Below are 25,691 nucleotides of genomic sequence, written 5' to 3'. Positions count from 1 at the left end.
TCTCTAAACGCTAGTGTTGTAAGTAACACACATTTAAGACTATCTTAATCATTGTTTTTGTGTAAGATTTACTGCTTGTGCACAACTAAGGTGCCTCAATCTGATATAAGTTGGGATCGAGTATATGAATTCTCTTCAACATACAAGTGATATAGATTTTTTATGGATGGATACTATGCATATTATATATATATATATATATATATTATTAATACACTTTATTCAATAAGTAACACTCATTTAAGACTATCTTAACCATTGTTTTTGTGTTAGATTTCACTGCTTGTGCACAACTTAGGTGCCTCAATCTGATATAAGTTAGGGTCGAGTATATGAATCCTCTTCAACATACAAGTGATAAAGGATTTTTATGGATGGATACTATGCATATATATATATATATATATATAAAATCGTCTTATTAAACACGCCCCCCAAAAAAAAAAAAGACTTTGAAGCCTACGTGTATGTAATTTAATTGGGTATAAAATTTAAGAGAAACAAAAATATTGGATGAATAATTTAGGAAATCAAATTTATTTAGAATTTGTAAATTAATTTATACCATATTTGGTTAAAACTTGGGAAGCAAAGCAATAAAAACCCGACCCGTTGGAGTCGGCCCTATTTTAAAATCCGGAAAGTGCAGTCCGTAATCGTAACCCTAATTTCATCCTCTCGTTTTTTCTTTCCTTTATCCGGCGACCGGCGATCGGAGAGTTTCTCGGCGTTTTTTTTTCTATATCAAGTTGTTCAGCATGGATGATTATCAGGAGATGGAGAGGTTTGGTATGGAGAACGATTTTGAAGATGGACAGTGGATCGGTGGTGAATTCTACTATCGGAAACGGAAAGAGAAGAAGCAAGTTCAAACCAAGGATGATACGCTTTATGGTGTTTTTGCTTCTGGTGATAGTGATTCTGACTATGAAGGATCATCCTCTAAGAAGCGAAAAAAAGGTTTCTCATCGAAACCTGACCTAACCAAACCTGTTAATTTCGTATCAACTGGAATTGTTATGCCTAACAAAGAAATTGATCAGAATTCCAAAGAGGAGAATGAGGAGCAGCTAATGCCAGAAGAAGAGAATAGAGGTTTAGGATTGGGATATGGGGCAGCATCTGTTGGCGGCCTTGGATTTGGTACTGGTAGTAGTTCGAATAGTAATAGTAATGCTGATGAGGTTGAAGCTGATGGAGGAAACTTTCTGCCCACTGCTTTTGGTAGGAAGATCAAAGAAGGTGCTCTAAGACGTGAGAAGGAAAGGGAAAAGGAGAAGTCTATGTTGGCGAAGAAATCTTCGGCGTCTGAATCAGGGAGAAGGGAAACTGGTGGTGATGTTGGTGGCTTTGAGAAGTTTACCAAAGGAATAGGGATGAAGTTGCTTGAGAAGATGGGTTATAAGGGAGGTGGGTTGGGTAAAAATGAGCAAGGAATTGTGGCTCCGATTGAGGCGAAGCTGAGACCTAAGAATATGGGAATGGGATTTAATGACTACAAGGAGACTAGTAGTGCACCAGCTCTTCAAGAATCAGATGGAAAGCAGACTGTTGCTCGTCCTGCTATACTACCTGTAGAAGGTCGATCAAAAGAGAAGCTTTGGTCAAAGCAAGCTAAAAAAGTGAAGAAGGTTTATGTTACAGCTGAAGAGTTGTTAGCCAAAAAGCAGGAGCAAGGCCTGGAAACTGTTCAGAAGGTGTTTGATATGAGAGGTCCACAGGTTCGAGTCTTGACGAATCTGGAGAACTTGAACGCAGAAGAAAAAGCAAGGGAGAATGATGTTCCTATGCCTGAACTTCAGCATAATATCAGGTTGATTGTGGACTTGGCAGAACTTGACATACAAAAGATTGATAGTGATTTGAGAAATGAGATGGAGACAGTTGTTGCTTTGCAAAAGGAGAAGGAGAAGCTCCAAGCTGAGGCAGCTCGTCAAAAAAGGCAGTTTGATAATATGGAAGAGATTGTAGGTGTATTGGACCGGATAGGGGAAGAGAGCACATCTGGTACCCTGACACTAGACTCCCTTGCAAAAGCATTTGCAGACTTGCAGCAGCAGTATGTTGAGGAATACACACTCTGCAACTTGTCAAGCATAGCGTGCTCATACGCTCTGCCTTTGTTCATTCGAATTTTTCAGGGATGGGATCCACTTCAAACTCCAACACATGGATTGGAGGTGGTTTCACTGTGGAAGGATCTTTTGCAAGGTAATGATATTTTTGCTATCTCTGATGCTGCATCTCCTTATACTCAACTATTTATGGAAGTTGTGTTCCCTGCTGTTAGAATATCTGGCACCAATACTTGGCAGGCTAGGGACCCTGAACCAATGCTTCGTTTTTTGGATTCTTGGGAGAAGCTATTGCCTTCTTCAGTTCTTCAGTCAATACTGGAAAACATTATTTTGCCCAAGTTATCAGCTGCTGTGAACTCCTGGGATCCACGTCGAGAAACAGTTCCAATACATTCCTGGGTTCATCCATGGTTGCCCTTATTGGGTCAAAGATTGGAAAGTTGCTACCACACTATTCGTAGTAGATTCGAAAGTGTACTGCATGCTTGGCACCCAAGTGATATGTCTGCATACTACATACTGTCTCCTTGGAAGACTGTTTTTGATGCAACGAACTGGGAAAAACTAATGGTCCGGTTTATAGTTCCAAAGTTGTTAGCAGTGATGCATGAATTCCAAATAAATCCAGCAAATCAGAACCTTGATCAGTTCTATTGGGTCCGTACTTGGGCTACTGCTATTCCCATCCATCACATGCTTCCAATACTGGATATATTCTTTAACAAGTGGCAAGAAGTTTTGTACCACTGGTTATGCTCAAACCCGAACTTTGAAGAAGTCACGAAATGGTATTTGGGTTGGAAGGAACTTATTCCACCTGAGCTTCAGGCAAATGAACACATTCGCTATCGACTGAATCTTGCTCTAGAAATGATGAACCGGACTGTTGAAGGCTTGGAGGTCGTTCAGCCTGGTTTGAGGGAGAACATAAGTTATCTTAGGGTTCTTGAACAAAGGCAATTTGAGACTCAGAAAAAAGCAGCAGTACAAGCTCAATCCCGCCCTTCTGTGGGCTCGAACAGTGGTATCCAAATGGATGGTGGGGTTGACATGAGCATGAAAGAAGTTATAGAAGTTCATGCTCAAGAGAATGGTTTGCTGTTCAAGCCTAAGCCTGGCAGGATGCAAGATGGTCATCAGATATATGGTTTTGGTAACATCAGTATTATTATAGATTCTCTCAATCAGAAGGTATTTGCACAAGTTGAGGACAGGTGGTCTTTTGTGTCACTTGAGCAGCTGTTGGACCTGCATAATCGATCTGGGTCAAAGCGTCGATAGATGTCTTAACTTCTTAAATGTTGTTTATGTAAGCAACTCCAGCCTCTGATAGATGTCTTCATGGATATTTCTGCAGTGGATCTCTTAGTATGCCATAGTAAGTCATGAGAATATTTAACACATTTTTTCACTAGTGGCATTTTATCTGCTCCTTTAATGACCTTACACCCTACTTCGGCATCCAGGCAAAATCACTATAAATGAGGGAGATGTGAGTCCTTTAAAAGTTTTGCTTAGATGTTGTATTGTAATTGTTTGTGATTTTCTTTATTAGAAGTATTAAATGTTCCATAAACTTCGTAACTGTTTCATAGATTTGTTATGATTGACCTTCTAGATTAGGACTCTAAGCTGTTATATTTTGTGGATGAATGTAAAGGAATTGCCTTGTTCTCAGAACTCCAAATTACTCAAGTTTCCTAAGAAAGTAGACTATAGACAATAATATGCAATATAATAGACATGCGTAAGTTCTACAAGTATTGTATTATGCTTTAACTCTTTACTAGTAACCAGTATAAATGGACGTGGCATCTACTGTAGCAGTAGAGACACCGAGAACTATAGGAGAAGATAACAAGATGGTAATGGTTCTAAGACAGGATTGATAGAACTATTCTACCAAAAGCATTGATGAAGAGTGGAATCATGAACTTTTACATCATATTAGTGATTGGTGGCAATGTTCCTTTCAAAAGGAACACTGAAAGAAAAACAGCAATTACGCGAGAAAATGTTCAATGGACATGGCAATTCCTCAGTTGATATAGCTTTGCTAGTCTATGTAATTCTATACTATTCAAGTGCAATAGGTCAGCTGATTAATCTGTAGTCAGATGGGGGGCTTTCCCCTTATCCTGTTCATCATCATGTTCATTCTTTCGGTCCCTGTGCCTGTGACAATCAGCATTATCATCCCTATGAGGCCTCTCAGGCTCAGGGTCAGGGTCAGAGTCACGGCCTCTAGAACTTCCAACATCTCTATCATCTTGGCTTCTCCCTTCTTGCCAATCATGATCACGCCCTGAAGGTTCTCTGTCGTCTATACTTCTGTCTGAAGAATCAGGCCTATCATTTTCTCTGCTGCTAGGCCCAGGGCCCCTATCATTGCTTTCTTCTCCATACTGATTATCAGATTCTGCCGCATTACTTGACTCTCCTGCCCTGTAGCCATGCTCGTCTCCAGTCCATCTGACCATATTAGGTCCCTCCATACCAGCACGAGGCATCATTCTTATACTATTCATGGGCATTCCTCTCATAAAATGTGCAGGTCGAAATGGAGACAACCTAGGTGGAAAAGGTACAGTTTGACCACCAGAGAATCCTCCATAACCACCTATTCTCCTCACAGGCCCTCTGAAAGCAGAATAAAAGCCTTGACCCATCATTGGTTGAGGATGAATCAATGAAGATGCAGAACCTATACCTTGTCTGAGTCCACCTCCACCATTCCCCATAGGCCCTCCTAAACCAGGATGAAATCCTTGACCCATCATTGTTTGAGGATGATTCGATGAAGATGCAGCACCTATACCTTGTCTGAGTCCACCTCCAGCATTCCCCATAGGCCCTCCAAAACTAGGATGAAATCCATGGCCCATAATTGTTTGAGGATGAATCGATGAAGATGCAGCACCTATACCTTGTCCGAGTCCATCTCCAGCATTACTTATAAGCTCTCCTCCTCCTACAACGCCATCAACCCCCATCATCTGAGGACCTGCTCTGCCCAAATGCCCACCATCTTGAAAATTACCAACAGTAGCATTGGACCGATTAATTTGATTCACTGAAGTGGTCTGAGTTAGACAATAGCACAGACTAATTCGATTCATCCTGGCCTCTTCCATGCTCTTTAGTGAAGGTGGTGAAGAAAACCTGACCACACAGGCGCGCCCATTGAAATGATGTCCATCCATCCCTTCCCTACATGCCATGGCAGCTGCAGGTTCACAAAACTCAGCCCGACAATATCCATTCGACTTCCCAGAAGCTATTTCATCATAAAACACAACTTCCTTCACAGCTCCATATCTGCTTAGCTCTAACTCCACTTCAGCATCTGTCGTCCACCAAAGCAGATTTTAACAACAATTAAAATCGTCCCTCCACTACCGTCTCCTCCACCTAAGGCCCCGATACTGCCCATACTACCGGTTGCATTCCCACTAACCATATTACCGTTCCCTGAACTCCCAACATTCCTAGCATTTCCTAAAGCATTAGCACTAGCAGCAGTAGGCCTTTGAATTATCTCTCGATTCTCAATATTACTGCTAGCATTATTCGCTAAATCAGCCATCTTACCCAACGGATCACTACACTCGATCATTATCCCACCAGCAACAGAAGACTCTAATCTTGCTGCCGGTTCCCAATCCCTTTCTCCCATTTCATTCCCCCTAACTGCCATATCCCTAGACCCATCAACTCCACTTGAAATCCCAGACGCTACAATTGCAGCCGTCGCAGCAGCATTGCCAGTCTTCTGACGCAGCTCAACCGCCTTCTCTTCCTCCTCATTCTTCCGAACTGACTGAAGAAAATTCTCTCCAACATTCATATTATTATGAAGATCCCCACAATCATCATCATCATCTTCTTCAACAAGAAACCCATCATCCGCAAGAGCTGAAATAACTTCATTCCAATGGCCATCCCCCAACCCCCCACCTTCATTTTCTTCCATGGCTTCTTCAAGAAAGAAGTTGGGGTTAAGTTCTTGACTACTTGTTACAACTCGATTTTGCAATTCAACTCTTGATTTTGACGATAACAATACGAGATGCTTCAAAGAAAGAACACAGAAACACACCCTAATCAAAAGAAAACTTCAGAAATTTGAGAGAACTAATTGATCTTCCATTGATAAACACTAACACTACACAAAGAAGCTCACTGTGAAAATGAATTTCGGTTCAACTGTATGTATTACTACTCTTCAAAATTCTGCGTACTCTGTTTTACTTCTGGTTTAGGAATGGTATATATATAAAAAAAATAAAAATTCAGTGTTTTATATTTTGCGAAAAAATAAGAAAATTTGGACTAATACGCATGAAAAATCATGTACTAATACTATTATAAGCTCCCAAAACTTAGATAATCATGAATTTAGTCCTATAGAGGCAATGAGTATCGCTCCTAGATCACGTGAATGGATTCATAGAATTTAGGGTCAAACAGAGTCGATTTGATAAATTATGAAAATTCTATGAAATAATACACGTGGGAAACTTAGATAATTATAAATTTGTGTTTTGTGATCTCTAAACTTCTAACATGTGACTCGATCCTGGAGAGACTAAGAGTATTGTTTATTGATCGTTACGAATAAATTCATAAAAAATTGGAATCAAAGAAAGTCAGTTAGTCATATATAAAAAAATTGAGATCAAATGAAGTCCATATGTCACATTTCAAAAACTCATGAAGTTAATACACATAAAAAACTGAAATAGTTATAGATTTATATTTCATATCAATACTACAAAGAAAATAAATACAATTAACTTAGTTATATTTTGAATGAATTCACGTTTCGATCCTACTAATAAATACGAGGAAAACTATTTTTGCAATGAAAATATACATCTCAAATTGTACATTTACTTTTATCTTGTAAATATTAGATAAAATATTTACCAATTATATCAAAAAATGTTAAATCAATATATAAGTTAAATATTTTATAGCAAAACACTCTTTATTTAAAGGTTATAAATCTACTAACAATGGGTATGGAGAAATGAAATTCAATCTTACTCAACAAACTGAATAATTCAATATTTAATATTCAATAAGCTTTTTTTATTATTTTATTTTTATTTTTATTTTTTTAATATTCAATAAGTTAATTTTTGCATTTGGAGTTTTTTTTTAATCATCACTAATTCAGCTCTAAACCCCATTGTTTAAATATTTTTGTAAAACTAAACGTTGCAACGTTTGGTATTTGATTTTTTTCCTCACAAAATTGCAACGTTAAGTTTTCACATTACTATATTAATTATCAGAAATCAGATTTTAATTAACATTAGTGATTATCCATTCCGTTTAATTTCCCGGTGACCGGAATATTCCATGTGATATCAATTATTCCTTCTGTTTAATTTTCCGGCCACCGGATATTCTCCGTGATATCGCTTTGTTAAACTATAAAAATGTACAGAGTATTTACCATTGCTTTATTGTTGCTTCATGTGATAAACTCCGATGGAGCAGCATCGCCGGCGAAATTGGATGCCCCTGTTTTTTCTCAGGTATTTTCTCCGGCGAGTCCTTATGCATCGCCTGACAAGTCTCCAGCCACTCCAGAAATTTCTCCGGCAATTACAATGTCTCCAAAAAGTAGTCCGTTTGCTTCGCCGGTTCAATCTCCGTCGAGAACTCCGCCGACGACTTCAATTTCGCCGGCTAGGACTCCATCGTTCAATGACAGTGCTCCGGAACCATCTAAGGCTACTTCTGAAAGTCCGGTGAACACTCCTACAATATCCCCTGAAGCATCGTCAAAGGTACCTGCGTCTACACCGTCTATCTCGCCGATGAGTTCTCCTGGGCCAATGCCGTTATCCAATGTTGCTGCTCCTGTACCATCGGCTATGACTCCTCGGCCGAGACTTAAAACTCCGGTGATCACTCCAGCAATATCTCCTAAAGCATCGTCAATGGTGCCGGCGTCTCCTCCGTTTGTCTCGCCGATAAATTCTCCTGCGCCAATGCCGTCATCCAACGTTGCTGCTCCGGTAACATCGGCAATGACTCCTCGGCCGAGATTTAGAACTCCGGTCATCACTCCTGCAATATCTCCTAAAGCATCGTCAATGGTGCCGGCGTCTACCCCGTTTGTCTCGCCTATAAATTCTCCTGCGAAAACGCCGTCATCCACTGTGGCTGCTCCGCTTCCATCTGTAATTACTCCTCGTCCGAAATTAAAAACTCCGGTGATCACTCCTTCAACATCACCAGTGCCTGAGTCTCCAAAAATGAGACCATCCGCTTCACCGGTGAAAATATCACCGACGAAAACAATTTCGCCAGCGCTCACTCCATCATCTTCTGTGATTGAAAATCCAGTACCTGCTCCTGTATTCTCCTCTCCGGCAGCTTCACCATCAGATATTCCCACAAGCGCTGTGACTCCATCAATATCCGCAAGTATTCCTTCAACTTCAATAACTCCGTCAGAGGCACCAGAGATGTTGTCTGCTCTAATTCCGGCACCGGTCACTTTTTCGCCGGAGAGTTCACGAAGCGTTGTGACTGATACTTCCGCGGGAACTTCAAAATTTAAAGCGCCAACTTTTCTAAGTGGGCTTGCTATTTGGGCTGTTTTGTTAATTTGAAGTTCATTAAAGGCCCAATTTTTATGTATATGTAGATATATTTTTTTTCCTTTGTAATATTCTTCTTTGTAATACATTTTTATTTTTTTATTTATGTGAAAAATGTAGAGATTTCCATTTAATATGCGTGTAGCGGAGATAGAAGTTTCACGTAAGAAGATTCAAATAATAATATTATTACGTTACTATATTGAACATGTCTTGATAGTTACAGTTCGATCGATTAGATATTAGACTCAACCTAACTAGTATGTTCTTTACCTTAAAGTACACTTCATCAATTCCGAATTAAGACGCCTTAAAAGGTTAAATGCATTGTGACAAGCTAACACGAACTTAAGCACATTGGATTTGAATTTGTGATCTAAAGTAATTTTTTAATTTCTTTTGTTTGTATACTAATATTTAATATCACTAATACCTTAGGCTAGTGCATTGATGCTAAAAATCAAATAATTTTCAATGGATAAGATAAAGAGATGGGAGAAAGAAATAATAGTTTAAAAGTTTATAAAACTACTTATGGTAAGACTGGATATGGGCCTCAAAAACTCTTTTTTCTTTGTAATGATCAAAGTCTACAAAACTTGCTTTTTGAATTTCTTAATGATTAAAGTTGACAAAGTTTTAAAAACAAATTTGTAATCATAGTAAAGAAAAGTATTTGAAAGTAAAAAGATGAAAGTAATAATCTAAAATTTATTTAGACAATGATGTATTTACACATTGAACTTGCTTGTCAAAATCATTTAAAATTGTGGTGAGATGAATAAAGTTTCTCTATCCTTAATCATAAATCTGAACTCTTGAGTATGCAAAAAGCCTAGCTAAGAGTGTTTCACCCTTAAATTAACCTTATACATATAAAATTGAATTAATCAAAATACTAGTATGAATATCCAATAATGAATTTGTATAAAACAAAATAAAATACTAGTATGAATATCCAATAATGAATTTGTATAAAACAAAATAAATGATGTATGTATGAAACTTCCTTGTACGACTCATAGTAATGAGCCAAATCAATCATGTATCATACAAATATTTGTTTGAATAAGCTCATTACTATATGAGTTTATGACACACTTGGTTTGGCAAGTTTTAAAAACAAAATTGTAATTGAAGTCTAAAAAAAAAAGTATTTTAAAGATGAAGAATAAAATTGATAATCCTTATTTAGACGATTACGTAAATATAAGTTGAACTCTCTCGTCAAAAATGTGGTTAGATAAATAGACTTTCTTTATTTATAAGTCAATGGTTCAGATTCAAGTATGAAATCTAAAAAATAAATGCTTTCTAAAAGTATTTCACCTTTAAATTTAATCATGCATGACTCAAATCTAAATCAGTCGAAATCTCAAATAACAACAGCAATATATACCCAACATAATTATGCAATTAAGGTCGAAGAAAATATAATATACACAAATTCTAGCTCGCGGAGATAGAAAGTTATAGTATTTGATGCAAATTGTATTAGCTCATCACTATGAATGTACAAGGAATTCATTATGATATATATTTCGTAGGTATTTCATAGTGTGACATTTAGCACACAACTAATTATGAGTTGTTCAGTGGCAAATATATACCAAAAAGTCTTCAATCATAGTCGATTATTCTTTAAAATTAAGTTGTCATTTTATGTCATGACATAGCACAAACAATTACCAATTTGAAAAACTTAACATTTTATTTTTCTTTCTATATAATAATATTTCGATTTCATTAAAGAATCGAAAAAAGAAAAAAGAGAATGGTAAGAAAAATAAGGCCAAATATATAAAATAAGGCCAAATACATAAACAAATCCCTAAACTGTTTGGTTTTTTTCTTCGGGTACCTCAATTACGTCATTTTTCAACTGAATCATTGAACCACCCATAATTTGTTTCTTTAAAACACTGTGGGTTGATTTTGATCAGCTTTTCTATTGTCAATGTCTTCAACTGTGTTTGTATTGTAATAATTTTGATTGAAGAAATGAAGACAAACCGTGTTAGTCTCATTTGTTTTCTAATGTGTTCAAATGAATTAAGTAAAATACAATTATTCTCAAATATTTTCACTATCAATTGGACTAATGATTTGTGGAGCAACATATGTATCCTCTATCAATACCCCTCACAAATCTGGTTCCACATCAGACAACGGTGTTTGTTTAAACGAAACAAATTATGGGGGTTCAATGATTCAATAGAAAAATGACGTAGTTAAGGTACCTAAGGGAAAAAACTTAACAAGTTTAGAAGTCTGCTTATGTATTTGGCCGAAAAATAAAGTTACACCCATAGTGGAACAGATTTTTGTGAATAGAAAGCGAATGTATTTATCATTAGCTATTGTTTAATATTTGAGATGTGTTAATTGAAATAATTAAATTTAAATTTCGAATAGTTTTATTAAAAATTAAAAAAAATAAAAAAAAAATTGTAGAAGTTTATAGAGTCTGTCGGTGGACACGTCAGTGGTTGTGCTGTCATGTACACGTGGATTTTATATTGCCACCAGATGTCAGCTGGATTTGGTGGGGGTCATATTAGTCATTCAATAATATGTTTTTAATATTAATGAATTCATCAAATAGTTGTAATTTACTTGTATTGCAAATTCATCCTATTTTTAAAATTATTTTTCAAAATTAATTAGTATTAATATTATTAGAGAAAGATTCATATTAATTGTATATTATTTTTAATGACATGTAAAATTTAAAATAGACAAATAAAATAAATGAAATAGATAACTTAGTAAAAACTGAAGTATAAGATTATCAATAAAATATTTATATTAATTATTACTATTTTAAGTGATCTGTAAAATTTGAAATAAACAAATAAAAACGAAAAAAAAAAGTTAATTTAATAAAAACTAAGGTATGCAGTTAATTAATTTTAAAAAAAGGAGCACGAATTTCAGAAATGAACCAAAAGAAAACAAGAATCAGACAGCAGTACCCCACTTTAACGGCCACTCAGTAAATTAAAACCAAATACTAAGAATCATTTAATTAGAAATAAATTATTTAAAGTAAATTAAAATATTGTATTATATATGAAATAATTTATTTTATTGATCAAATATCTAATATCTCAAATTAAATATAAAATAAAATAATAATTCAATATTTTATTATGAAATTATCATTCTTTATATCTCGTATCAAATAACTCATTAAGCTTATTTGTTACTCTCTTCGTTCGGTATTATTTGTCATGGTTTTTATTTTTAGAATCAAACTATAAAAATTTTGGCTAAATATTTTAAGATGCATTTTTTCATCATATTAATATGCAAAAATTGTAATTTATAGTATTTTTCATATAGTTTTAGAATATCTAATTTTTTTGTTTAAAATATCGAATTAATATGATCAAATTCACCTTTAAAAATTAGTCAAATTGACTTTTGATAAACGCAACATGACAAACATTTTCGGACAGAGGAAGTACCAAAGAAAGATGATAAATGCTAATTAATTATGAAGTTAGTTTTAAAATAAATTTGTTTCATATTTAATTTAAATAAATTGTGAGATAATTTAATTTAGGATTGTGATATTATTTTTATTTTCTATTGTCGGTGAAATAATAATTTTGAAATAATTTATTTTTTAATCAAACAAGACTTCATGTCATATTTGTATCATATTCTGTACTACTATTACTGTTTCGGAGTAAGTTTTGAATATATTTTATCATTTTTATACTCAGTCCAATAACTTAAATTCACACATTTTAGATTAAGGTGATATTCCGAAAAAGACTTCTAAATTTTTTTTCCTTTGATAAAGCTTGTAAAACGATCGCACCACCCTATTACGATCCATATTAATATATATTTTGCTTTCCAAAAGTTAAGCTTTAAATATACACTTTATCATGTCTCGTTTTAGTTGTCATTTAGGCTAAATTTATTATACTTTGTACTTTATGTCTCATTTTAATTGTCATTAAAGCTAAAATATAATAAATTATTCTGTCATTATTTTCGTTTCTAAATATGAAAATAGTTTAAACAACCATTAAAATGGGACTAAGGGCATATTACCACACTTTTATGAATAGAATTACAATTTATAATATTTGTTATATAACTTTTTAAATATTTAATTCTTTTTAGTATTAAGTTTATCCATACTAAATTTAATTGAGTTTCAAAAATGAAACTCGATAAGCACTTTTAAAATATAAAGAAAATACCATTAAAAATTATTTTGTTAATTTGGAGAGTAATAATCCAAACACAAATAATCTAAGAGTTGTTTCCCCAAAACCTTCAGGATCATCTATCTAAACAAAGGATGTGCTAAAAGTTATTGTGGTCGTAGGCTATCATGAAGTTTCAATAATATTTAAAAGAAATCATGATTAAACTCGACTTCATATATTAAATGATTTATTTCTAAATATGATATTTTAATATATTTCTTTTAAATTTTAAATTCGAGATTTTAATTAAGTATGGAAAAATTTTCAAACTTTTTTCCCACCTCACAACACACTTGAGATCTACTTTATCCCTAAACCCAACCTTTATTTTTATTGCTACACACTGTCAACTATTCTTGTCTCACACACACAGTGTTTACTCTCTCTCTCTCTGCTTCTCTTTCTTCTCTCTTTAGCAATAATGCAGCTCCGGTCAATGGCCGCCGTGGCCATGGTGGTCTTTTCTTTAGGTCTTTTGCTTTCACCACATACAACCTCAGCTCACAATATCACTCATATTTTAGCAAAATACCCACAATTTTCCACTTTCAACCATTACTTAACTGAAACCCATCTCGCCGCCGAGATTAACAGCCGGGAAACCATAACTGTCTGCGCCGTCGACAACGCCGGCATGGAGGAGCTTCTCTCTAAGCATCTCTCCATTTACACTATCAAAAACGTCATTTCACTTCACGTACTTTTAGATTACTTCGGTGCGAAGAAACTTCATCAAATCACTAATGGCACTGCGTTAGCTGCAACTATGTTTCAGGCAACCGGTTCAGCTCCTGGTTCGACTGGGTTTGTTAACATTACAGATCTGAAAGGTGGGAAAGTTGGATTTGGGCCGGCGGAGAATCATGGTACTCTTCCGGCTACTTTTGTTAAATCTGTTGAGGAGATACCGTATAATATATCTGTTATACAGATTAGTACGATGCTGCCGTCTGCTTCAGCTGAAGCTCCGACGCCGGAACCGAGTCAGATGAATCTGACTTCGCTTATGTCGGCTCATGGGTGTAGGGTTTTTGCTGAAACATTGTTGAAATCTCCTGCTGAGAAGACTTTTGATGAGAATGCTGATGGTGGATTAACGGTGTTTTGTCCTGGAGATGATGCGATGAAGAATTTTATGCCTAAGTTTAAGAATTTGACTGCCGACGGGAAGCAGTCGTTGCTTGAGTATCATGGGGTTCCGGTTTATCAATCTATGGCGAGCTTGAAATCGAACAATGGCGTGATGAATACTTTAGCTACCGATGGAGCTAAGAAGTATGACTTCGTTGTTCAAAATGACGGCGATACAGTGACTTTAAAGACGAAGATTGTGACGGCGAAGATCACCGGAACTCTTATTGATGAACAGCCTATTGCTATTTTCACTATTAATAAAGTTCTAATGCCTAAGGAACTATTCAAGGCTTCAGCTTCCGCAGATACTCCGGCGCCGGCACCGGCACCAGATGCCGATTCACCTGAACCATCTAAAAAGAAGAAGAAACACAAGGCGCCGGCGGCAGCTGATACTCCGGCGGACTCACCGGCGGATGGTCCAAGTGACGATTTTGCTGATTCAACGGCAGATGATAACAGTGCGTTTAGTTACAGTGCTGGACCAGTGGTTGCCGGAGTTTTGAGTATGTGGTTTTTCTTTTTATTGCTTTGAGTTTTTTTTTTATTTATATGATTATAATTTAAAAGAACTTTTATCGTTAAATAATTATTTGTTTATTTATCTTATGAAATTGTTATTTTGTACCTTTTTTTTTTTTTTTTGGTAATAGAACAGGTAGGAGTTTTTGCGAGTGTTTTTTATCTTCGGGTTTTTCAAAACTTCTTTATTTTATTATTTTGTTCTTTGTTGTTTCTTGGACTATAGTGTATTTTATTTATTAATTTATGAGTGTTATTTTTGGTTATTGTGCTGTGACTTGTTACATGTTTCAAACTTTTAATAGTCACCCTGTCGTCTATACCCACTTATTTATTTGCTTCACTTCGAGTATAGTTAAACCCAAGTACAAAAAATAAAAATTAATGTCAAAAGTATAACAACTAACATTGTAAATCAACAAATAGTGTAAAAATCAAAATACAGTAAGTAATGCGAGATATAATAAGTGAAAAAACTACGAATATACACAAGGACGTGAAACTAAAATAATAATATCTCATAAAATTGTTTTACCTTGCATGATATCATTTTGTTCCAATATTTTGGCCTATTTCAATCCATTGCTATTTTCATAAAACGGATCCCTTATTTATTTTGGCCTTATTGGTCTACCCTTGTTTCATTAAATCCAAAAAAGTTTTAAACTTTGTGTTCCATTCTTGGTTTTGTAGTGGACCACATGAGTGGTTAGTGGTAGATGGCTTAAGCACCGTTGCTTGTGAGTTTTTGACAGCTGACAATGTTTTTGTGGTCCTCAAAATAGTTGTCTACAGCATTAGATGATGACTTGTTGTAACTCGATTAATTCTATAGGATATTTTTTATTTTTAATTCAATATGAATCATTCATGAAAAAATCTTTATATGCTTTCTAGTGGACCAAGTGCATGTTTCTTTCCTTGTGTGATTCATTGTTTAACACTTCTTGAAAGAAAAAATCTCTCTATCCTACAATATTATTGCAGTTGCCCCATTTTAATAACAATGTATTGACTTAACCGTTAAAAGAAGGGATAACGTATTCAGAGACACATTTATACTATATTAATGTCTTATTATCCCTGAATTTATTTTATTAATAATTTTCTATCCCTTTTCGACCTACGTGGCACTATCTTGTGGACCCAACGCTGGTTGACTATTTTTTTCAAGTTAGAGCCACGTAGGCCGAAAAGAGATAAAGAATTACTCATAAAATAAGATTAGGGGGTAATAAGACCTTAGTATAATATAAGTGTGTCTATGAGATTTCAAACATAGATTGAGATGATACTTGTGCATTTTCCCTTAAAAGAAGTTACCTAAATACTCCCTGTGTCTCTATTTTACTTGTCCATATTTTAGATGTCCTTATTTACTTGTCCACTTTGACAAACGAAGAAAAGAAAAAAAATTTCCTATTATACCCTCTAAACTTCTTGAAAATTTCTAAGTTTTAGTTTATCTTTTTTGAAACCATATTTAATAAAGGTAAAATTGTAACTTAGCTATGCTAATTATTGTTATCTTAATATGTGTTTCTTTTCTAAAGTGGACAACTAAATAGGGACAGACGGAGTATCATTTGTCTTTATTGAAATATCAATTAAAAACTTATCTACCATTAGATTACACTATCACTGACTTATTAATCGTCACTTTCATCCTCTTTATAGCTAATTCAATACAAGTTTGGTTGGTCAAAATCCAACCTAAAGTCGAAGTTAATGAACGCATTTTACTTTCACACATGCTACTATTGTATAGTAATCCAGAAATTTTGGATGAATTCAATCATTTTATATGTTTTTCATATTTTTTTAAAAATGCAATTTTACACAATATTATTGTATTGTATATTAATCAAGAGATTTAGAACGAAGTTAATCATTTACATGTTTTTCCTTTTAAAAAAATTTAGCCATATACGTATACCAACTATAATTAATTGAAATTTAAGACGGTAGTTGTTTGTATTTATGAAGCAGCACAAAGACTGCTGGCTTTATTAGTTTTTGGTTACAAATTCATCACCCTAGCTTCAATAATTCTAGTATAGACTTAAATTAATCATTTGGTTCTCAATAAGTTACTTTTTTAGCCCCCAAAGACCATAAGAAATGGAGAAAAATATACATCCCTATGTTCCAAAAGAGTGATACATCTTTATTTTAACCAACATTGAATGACACTATCAACATTTTATCTAGGTTGGGTTTGATTTATTTGGCAAAAAAGTCCATAAAGGTGTACTTTTCAATATAGGAATCATTCACTTCAACCGTTGTTTTGAAATATTGTATAGACTTCCCATATCCTTAAATTTTGTGCCCACTAAAACTTATCACATAAATTGGGATAAAAAAAGTAACTAAGTTGTTTCATATTCGAGTCATTGCGACAAATGACCCAACTCTCGTACTTTAATTGGAAAGGATAGAGAAGTGAGATTATCTTCAGACGAATTTCTCGATCATAAAAAGATAATACTCCCTTCTTCTCATTTTATGTGGCACCGTTTCCTCTTTGGTCAATTTCAAAAAGAATGTCATATTTTCTTACAGATAAGTATTTAAATGTACAATTTTTTTTATCCTTCTTGGTCCCACTTAATTAAATTATACTATTCTAAAACATTTATGAGGAGAGAGAAAAGTAAATTTACTTTTTTGAAGAGCAATTTGATAAACATTTTAAAGTCTTCATCAAATATTGCCACATAAAATGGGACGGAGGAAGTATACTAAGTTACTTTTGGTCTTTATCTCATTTGTTGATTCTTATCCTCTATTGTAGCTCCCTGCTACATGAGCCAAAACACGAGAACACAATTCTTTGCCTTCGCAAATAGGCAAAGGATGTCACCAGCTTTTCCCTTTGCCTTATTCTATATTGTACAAGTCCCAAAACTAATGATTTTGTAGTGTGTAAGACAATCTCTTTTCAATGACGGTGGTACAAGGCCAACTTGCATGCAATTCCACTATTCCACTAGTCTATCTTCCACCAACATAACTCATAATTTATTTATAGAGTATATAAGTAGTAAGATATCAATAAATATTATATCCAAACTCATATTAACAATCTTAAAGACTGAATCATTAAGTTTAAATTATGAATTCACCTCTAGGAACATTTAAGAGATCATGCATCTAATGCCTCTACCAGGCATTATGACGTGGGATCAATTAAAACACATGAAATGTTAGGATGCCAGACATACCCATCTCCCATTGGTGGGTCCAATTCTAACAAAAGAAAGGAATAAACAATATATGTGTGAGATTTGAACATCACTTATAGAGGTGCATCTAATAACAATTGGATCATATGATCTTCAAGCTTTGGTATATATTCAAATACTTATGAAAAGATAAATAACAATATTATGCATGGTCTAAGGAGGAAAGCAAAGGGTGTGCGTAACTCATCATGCCTCCAACATTAATCCGCCATTAACCAAAAGGGGTTTTGGTGAAATGCTAAAGGTTCCTCTACCCTTAATTAGAAGTATCAAGTCAGAGTCCTATGGGATCCCGATTAATAGGACCAATCGATTCTGAACATGGGATGGTTAATGGCAAAAAGAAAATAAATCGATGAGAGACCATGACAAGAAAATTGAAAATACACATAATTTCATCATAGAGGATAGAAACAATTACTAGAGAAAATATTAACTTATAAATTAGATCAAAATAGTCTTACAAGTTTCGATCTCCAAATCTTCCGTCAGAGATGAACTTGCAGAGCACCTTGGTCCAGACCATCCTTGTTGCAATACAAGAAACTCGTGCTGGCATCGAAAAATGATGTTATAGGCACAGGAGTAAACCCTGGGTAGTTCCTCTCGGCCTTAACCAAGCATAAATCTTTGATGTACTTGAAAAGGCCATGTTTCTGAACAAAAGGTAGAGCTGCATACTCTTCAATTGGCATCCACTGAAAGGAAGTAAGATTTGTTATGACTCGAGTAGTGGTGTAGCCAGGTGTATTGAAGGTGGTTAATTGAATTACTTCGTCAGATAGTTGAACTACACAAATAGGACAAAAGTAATAATTTTTTATACAGGTAAGTTGTTGAATCCCCTTGATATGAGGAATGATCTCAAGTGTCATTCTCTTTATGACCGAAGAAATCATCTAGAGCCAACTCTATGGCCAATCGTAAACATTAAAACTCGGGGATGATGGGCCCACCCTCTACCTTACTCTGCTTAAATACTGGACTTAGTTCACTTGTCACAGAACTCGAACTTGTGACCTGGCACATAAGTCCCTCAACCTTTGCCGATTGAGCTAAACCCTGGGAAGATCTCAACTCTCAAGTGTCATTTTTACATTTTCTAAAATCTTCTTGTTATAGTTCTTAGCTTGGCCACTCGACTCGAGAATACTGTTATAAATCTATAGATTTGAACTAAGACATACCTGGGCTGCCTCAATTTCTAAATCTTGTTTTTGAATGTCAAATGATAAAGGGCGCATCATGCAAATGAAGAATAAGTCCGACTTGCCAAACAACGCCTTGTGTGTTTGCCTGTAAAAATAGAAATGTTATTGCTGCAGAAACCCAGACAATGGATAACATTTTATAGGTTTAGATTATGACAAGAAACTTCGACAGTACAATCCTCTGGTCATTCAAGATGTTACGTCCTTTTCCAAATAACATTTCCTCCTAGTCAGTTGTTCCATTTAATCAGCAAAAAAGTTCCAAAAGATGTATGGCTTGGAACTAATCTTTTCTCTAACTTACGCAAAATGTATACTTCATTTCGGAATATACAAATGTATTCTCCAAACACACACTCTAATCATCTTCTGATTTCCCTGATGAATAAGTTAAGTTGCACTTATTCACAGAAAATACTCAATTTGGTATAAAGGAAGTACTCCCTCCGTTTCACAAAGAATGATCTGGTTTGACTTGACACGAAGTTCAAGAAAATAAAGAAACTTCTGAATTTTGTGGTCTTAAATTAAAGTTATGTCAAATGTACAAAATTGCCCTTTAATTTTGTGGCCTTAAACATGCCACGTTTAAAGTTGAAATTAAAATGTTACAAAAAAAAAATCATTCTTTTTAAAGAAGACTAAAAAGGAAAGGAGGTCAATTTCTTTTTGAAATGGAGGGAGTATCATCTTTTCATATATTTTTTTGCATATTTACCGTTTCTCCTTTTCTTAGCCATAATGTATCACAGCAATTAAAGCAATAACATGGTGGAGAAAACAGTCTAAGTATATAGTTGGGCATAGGGAAAGTGCCTCAATTCAAACTAGAACCTTTCTTTTTCAAGCTCTATGGCATAGCCACTAGGCCAAACAGATGTCTATACCCTGCCACTTCCGTTTTCCACTTTCTGAAAACTAGAAGTGACCTATTTAATAACAACTGAGCCTCACTCCAAAACAAGTTAGAATTGGTTATGTGAATTCTCACTTTTTCATTTAAGCGCAACTAAAATTGTACCAAAAAAATAAAAGTGGGAAAAAAAATAAGTTTAAGTCTACATTGATTCAAACAGGGGAATGTAAGGTGGCAATAGGAGGCTATGGGATCACCATAACGCATAAGATACAATTATCTCTAATCTAAAATCCTTTGTGATCATAGCTTATTATAATAATTATTCCTCACATAAACAACATGGCAACAGTTTCCCTACCTGAATGCAAGTACTTCCATAAATTCAGTATCAATCTGCCAAAAATGGAACCGGACAAATCTTAGAGACGCAATAACAGTCACATGTACAGCAGGAAAATGGCATATGTTGGTTTATTTTGATTATGTGGCTTTAGTATTCGATAAACTTACTCCTGTTTCTTCTTTTACTTCCCTTATCGCACCTTCAAATATATCCTCGCCCTGCAGAATAAGAGCTCAAAATACAGTTTAGAAGGCTAGTTGTGCAGCTGACTTTAGCTCCAACTAATGTGCATACCTCTTCAACAATGCCAGTAGGGATCTTCCATACAGCAGTTCCCTTTAATCTGCCGCTATTTTCTTGGACAACAAGCAACTAAAAGCAAAAGATTTCCAAAAGTTAGACTGGAAAATCAGCACCAAGATGGCTCAAGCATAGTGGTCCGAGACATGAAATATTTCAGTGATCAAAAGATGCTTCCTCCATCACAAAATTAATGTGCCATCAAACAATTGAGGCACATAGATCTCTGATAGATTAGTTAATCTACCAGTACGTACAAATGAGAATTGAAAAGTGAAGCAGAATCCAGATTTGAGTAGAACGATTTGAAGTGTAAGGAAGCTTTTTTCATGAGCATGAAATGAAAATAAACTTGGGCATGATTGACAGACACTAGTCGATTAGTTGCAACATGTAATCATCTGGAAAAGCCATTTCAAGAAATGAGTGCATGCTTTTATTACCACTTTAAAGTAACAGAAGTGTAACCTTTCAATCAGGGAGTAAGATACTGAGAGAAACAGAACAATCACAGAGGAACACATATTAGGAGCAAAGAGTTTTATACAATAAAAATAGATCTGAGTTACCTCTCTTTTGTCATTTAAGACTATAGCACCAATACCCACTCGATGTGAGGCATTTGCTGGGATGGTATTCTCAGTTTCTGGAATCCAATACACTAGCATCAGGTAATGAGGTTCCGCGTGGTGGTACCAAAATCCTTCCTGAAGTCAATGTCACACATTTGGGTTAATTTCATAGCAAAGTTAGTGATATATTTTCCTCAACCTAAAGTACGACATAAGAACTTGAGTTCGTGAAACTTCACGACGTTGTTATGTAGTTTCTTAAAGCATATTTCAATGGCGTACATTCAGATTCAAGGGTGATATCCAGCTTCAATTTCAACAATCTTAAACAACAGCATGATATATCACAATGTCATCATACAATGGCCTTCTCTATTGGTAAGTTTTTATTGTCCGACTCACATATTGCACTTGGTACAGATTTCAAGTCTCTAGTAAGAATAGCAAGTCTAGGACACATTTAAGTGTACAAATGGAATCCCATGAGCCTCCTTATGTCAACATGAACGCTATCATATTCAAGTTCGGAAAAGTATAGCGAAATTACCTTAACTGCAGTTTCAACCAAATTTGCAAGCTCAATTGGTAGTTTAATCCAGACACCCTTCTTCCCCTGAAAAATATATAATATCATAAACACTAAACTAGAAAGTTATTCTGGCCACACAACTCATTTTGATAGTAAGGGGTCACAACATCATGCAAACTGAAGACTGTTGAACAGCGATAAAAGAAACGAGGAACCTAGTTCTTATGAGGACTGCAAGTCTTGTCAGCCAAACTGGAAAACTGATGAGTCGAATTCCAAAGCAAATTAAGTTTTCACCACCACTGCTGTGAATAAAAGCTTCTCATCTATACAACATCAACCACAAACACAAAGGTAACACAACTTCCTGGTTTAAAAGAAGATTCATTTAATTCTTCATACTGTGCTTTTCTTCCTGGTTTAAAAGAAGGGGGGAAACATGAGGTGTAAGATGTAACACACACCATCTCATCTAAAATCTCAAGCTGTTAGAAAAGAGATCACATGGAAATTCTTTTTGATATGGGAGGCAGTGAGATTCAATCGGATGGTGAGATATCACAGGACCTCTATCTGCTGCTCTGATACCATGCTAAAGTATGTGACCATCTCATCTAAAAGTTAAGCTATTAAAAAGAGCACACTTTTATTATTTAATTAAATTCTCAACACATTTAAGCTCAACTCAGGTCATCATCATACAATAACATAAATAACGAATAAATAAATACGATTGTGGTCCGTTGGTTCTACTTTTCAAACATAATTCAGTGGGAAGCTACAAACAGGTGAGCAGTCAACATCAAGATAATGCTCATCTTTACTCATAACCAAGAAAAAAGGCAGCATACCTGCAACCTCCACTTGGATAATGAAGCTTTAAGCATGTTTTGAAAGACATTGGGGTCCATAGACTCCTTCAATTCCACTATAACTCCACCATGATAATCATTTACTGCAGAAAGCAACTGATCCTTCTTGACACCATTTTGAAATACTAGTTTCTCCATATATAGGACCTCAACTTAGTCCAAATTTGCGCAGCACAATTTCTGCTTGGACGCCTGAAAAACACAATCGCTGGATTAATATAAAGCAGAGGTAAAACCAGAATTTAGAGTTAATAGGTTTGGAACTTGCCAACGAAGCCATAGCTCGTTTTATTCCTACTTAACACTGGATATCTAGTCATGCGTCCTAACCACACATACACCTCTTATTTAACAAAAATGGAGATCATATCATCAACTATGTCTCAACTCCAAATTAGTTCAGCATTAGCTAAAACTATGACTAAACACACAAAAAAGCTCAATACAATTGTTCACCATCACAGATACAGGAAAATGACTTCATGCATCACAGAAATACATCCGTAACAAACTAAATTAGTTTTCCGAGTCAAAAGTAATAAAAACAAATTCCGCTTATATGAAAAGCTTTTTCACAGTCAGTCCAAGTAAGAAAAAGATAAACAAATCCTAATGAATAGAATGAAATGGATACATATGATTCATAAGCTTACGTATGGAGATAATTCTCAAAGCAAAATTTCACGCAAAGGACCCAACTATTCAATAAAAATTGCTCCAAATCACAGAAATACATTTTCTCAACAAACTAAACTAGTTTTCTGAGGTATAATCTAGAAGAACGAAAAATGTATAAACAAATTATAATGAACCGAGTAAAACGGATACATATGATTCATACGATTACAAATTGAGATAATACTCGAAGAAGAATTTCACGTGAAGGAGTTGGATAAAAATTGCTCCAAAAAATCAGAGAAATACATTTTCTTAACTAGTTAAACTAGTTTTCTGAGGTAGAAACTCGAAGAATGAAAAATATAAAAACAATTATAGAGTAAATTTGATGCATATAATTCATACGACTACGAAAAGCAGAATTTCACGTCAAGGACTCAAACTGTTTGATAAAAATTGATCCAAATCACTTACCCGGACAAACTGAACTCGATTATTCGAGGTAAAATCTAGAAGAACGAAAAATGTAAAAACAAATTATAATGAATACACATGATTCATACGATTAAGCAAAGCAGAATTTCAACTCAAACTGTTTGATTAAAATTGCTCCACATCACTAACGCAGACAAAACGAACTCGATTTTTCAAGGTAAAATCTAGAAAAAAAACGAAAAATGTACAAACAAATTTATAGTAAATAGAGTAAAATTGATACATAATCGAGAAAAAAACAACAACTAGAGATCTGTAAATTCATAGCAATAATGTTCACACTCAATGATAAAATACTGAGGAAGAAGCTCAAAATTACCTTGAAAATGGAGTTTTCAGCTGAGAACGAGAACTCTGCAAGTGAAATTGGAGTGAGTTGAATACTGAATATAAATAGGCGGGGGTGGGGCGTACTGTAGCAACGAAGAAACTAGTGTGCGCCGTATGCGTAAATGAATGATGAACACTCCACTAACACGTTCCCAACAAATAAGCCAATTAATTAGTTGGTTGCATCATTTGGGTTACCATTCCATTACAAAAGCCGCCACTATGAATGAATAAGATGTATCTGCCCATTTCAATTTATGTGACCAATTAATGTTGATAAAATAGTCTTTATCAGTATTCAAAAAAATGGAGATGTGAGGTGAAACGTTTTATATAGTATAGAATAATGTGTAAGTCTTGAGATACGGGTATATATAAGTTTCATGAATTGACGTAGTCTCATGTATATTTAATTTTGTAGTTTTATTACTAATTAAAGTCCTTTCAATAATTTTATATATAATTTTTTTATGAAAAAGCTATAATATATAGAAATTGTATTAGGATTTTTATTTGAGATAATTATTGATAATTTATAACAAAGAAAAAAATATTACAATTACTATTTGATAAATATCATTACGTCAACAATAATAAAACATGGCTATACAAGTATAAATAATCTAATATCTTAACTTTCTATTAATAAAATAATCATTATTTCAAAATATATCTATATATATATATATAGATATATAGAAATATAATACTATACAATTTATCCCCCCTCCCAAACCCTAAAAGAAAATAATCAATAAGCTTACAAGTATTATAGTATAAACATCACTCTTTCATGAATAAAAATAAAATTAATTTCAAATAGTAAATAAAATATGATAATTTTGAGGCTTATGATAAAATCATGAGACCAATAATAAGTGAAAAATTAAAATTTCGCTACATATTTTCAAGAAAAATATTACGCAATATATAATTACCTTCATAATGTTACCAAATAGTGAATATGCGCTACTACATTTATTGTTTGAGTTACTCTCAATCTTGTTATCTTTATAGATTAAAAAGTTACATATCATTCATTTATTCAAGAATTATGAGGGTCAACAATGTTAATTAAAGATTTTTACACATAATTTGCGTAAGATATGTTAGGCGAGTCCTGAGAGTTGGGCGCGTTGGGCGTGTTTAGGACGTACAGTCAAGCGCTTAGGCCGTAAGTCTTGCAGAATTAAATCTCACACTTGAGTCTCGGGGCGTTTTGCTAGATTCCCGCCCCAAGGCGAGCCTCGAGGCGAGTCCCAGAAGTCTTTTAAAACACTGGTCTTTATATTGAAAAAAAAATTAAAATATTTTAATTTTGATCGAAATTATTATCATGATATCAAATTTTATGAAGGATTTTTATCCTGTACTTTGTAAAAGTGTATTTTAAAGGTATATGTTCACGTGGACACAATACTAGTCGGCATATATATATATCTTTAAAATACACTATTAAATGGTGTAGGGGTAAAATGTCCTACAAAAAGTTCAGTATTGTAACAACAATTTCGACTAAAATTGAAGGATTTTTCAGGCATTTTTCCTTTTAATTTATGTGATTAATGTTAATATTAGTTTGCTCAATTTATGTGATTCATGTGATAATGTTGATTTGATATAAAATTTTAAAAAGAAATGAATATTTTTGAAATTTATGATATAAAATATTATTTTTTTCGTTTTAATTTATTTGCTCTTTTCTTTTTATTCTGTTTAAGGAAATGTCTT

General features: G+C 34.2%; 6 protein-coding genes across 6 annotated transcripts; 3 read left to right on the top strand and 3 right to left on the bottom strand.

Annotated features, from left to right (window-relative positions):
• Positions 1-646: 646 nt before the first annotated feature.
• Positions 647-3,709, top strand: LOC107002105 (septin and tuftelin-interacting protein 1 homolog 1). Its single transcript, XM_015200018.2, has one exon. It carries the CDS (start codon positions 759-761, stop codon positions 3,357-3,359), a length of 2,601 nt encoding a protein of 866 aa, XP_015055504.1. The 5' UTR covers positions 647-758; the 3' UTR covers positions 3,360-3,709.
• Positions 3,710-4,180: 471 nt separating this feature from the next.
• LOC114074445 (uncharacterized PE-PGRS family protein PE_PGRS54-like) lies at positions 4,181-5,299 on the bottom strand. Its single transcript, XM_027912449.1, has one exon. It carries the CDS (start codon positions 5,297-5,299, stop codon positions 4,181-4,183), a length of 1,119 nt encoding a protein of 372 aa, XP_027768250.1.
• A 79-nt stretch (positions 5,300-5,378) lies between these two features.
• Positions 5,379-18,389, bottom strand: LOC107002106. Its single transcript, XM_027912490.1, has 2 exons — positions 18,296-18,389; positions 5,379-6,150 (listed from the first exon to the last, which is right to left on the bottom strand). The coding sequence occupies exon 2, from the start codon at positions 6,049-6,051 to the stop codon at positions 5,407-5,409; it is 645 nt and encodes a 214-aa protein (XP_027768291.1). The 5' UTR covers positions 6,052-6,150; positions 18,296-18,389; the 3' UTR covers positions 5,379-5,406.
• LOC107002109 (extensin-like) lies at positions 7,272-8,905 on the top strand. The gene has a single exon (XM_015200021.2). It carries the CDS (start codon positions 7,526-7,528, stop codon positions 8,708-8,710), a length of 1,185 nt encoding a protein of 394 aa, XP_015055507.1. The 5' UTR covers positions 7,272-7,525; the 3' UTR covers positions 8,711-8,905.
• Positions 13,195-14,862, top strand: LOC107002108 (fasciclin-like arabinogalactan protein 1). Its single transcript, XM_015200020.1, has one exon. The coding sequence runs from the start codon at positions 13,349-13,351 to the stop codon at positions 14,594-14,596; it is 1,248 nt and encodes a 415-aa protein (XP_015055506.1). The 5' UTR covers positions 13,195-13,348; the 3' UTR covers positions 14,597-14,862.
• LOC107002110 (nudix hydrolase 2-like) lies at positions 17,919-24,163 on the bottom strand. The gene is made up of 9 exons (XM_015200022.2): positions 23,950-24,163; positions 22,497-22,709; positions 21,664-21,729; positions 21,114-21,251; positions 20,539-20,616; positions 20,412-20,462; positions 20,260-20,294; positions 19,019-19,127; positions 17,919-18,529 (listed from the first exon to the last, which is right to left on the bottom strand). The coding sequence occupies exons 2-9, from the start codon at positions 22,653-22,655 to the stop codon at positions 18,320-18,322; spliced, it is 846 nt and encodes a 281-aa protein (XP_015055508.1). The 5' UTR covers positions 22,656-22,709; positions 23,950-24,163; the 3' UTR covers positions 17,919-18,319.
• Between the last annotated feature and the right edge of the window lie 1,528 nt (positions 24,164-25,691).

The sequence above is a fragment of the Solanum pennellii genome, chromosome 10 (assembly GCF_001406875.1).
Source record: "Solanum pennellii chromosome 10, SPENNV200".
NCBI classification, from domain to species: domain Eukaryota; kingdom Viridiplantae; phylum Streptophyta; class Magnoliopsida; order Solanales; family Solanaceae; genus Solanum; species Solanum pennellii.
The sequence above is the reverse complement of the archived record's forward strand: the minus strand, read 5'-3'. Positions and strand labels throughout refer to the sequence as shown.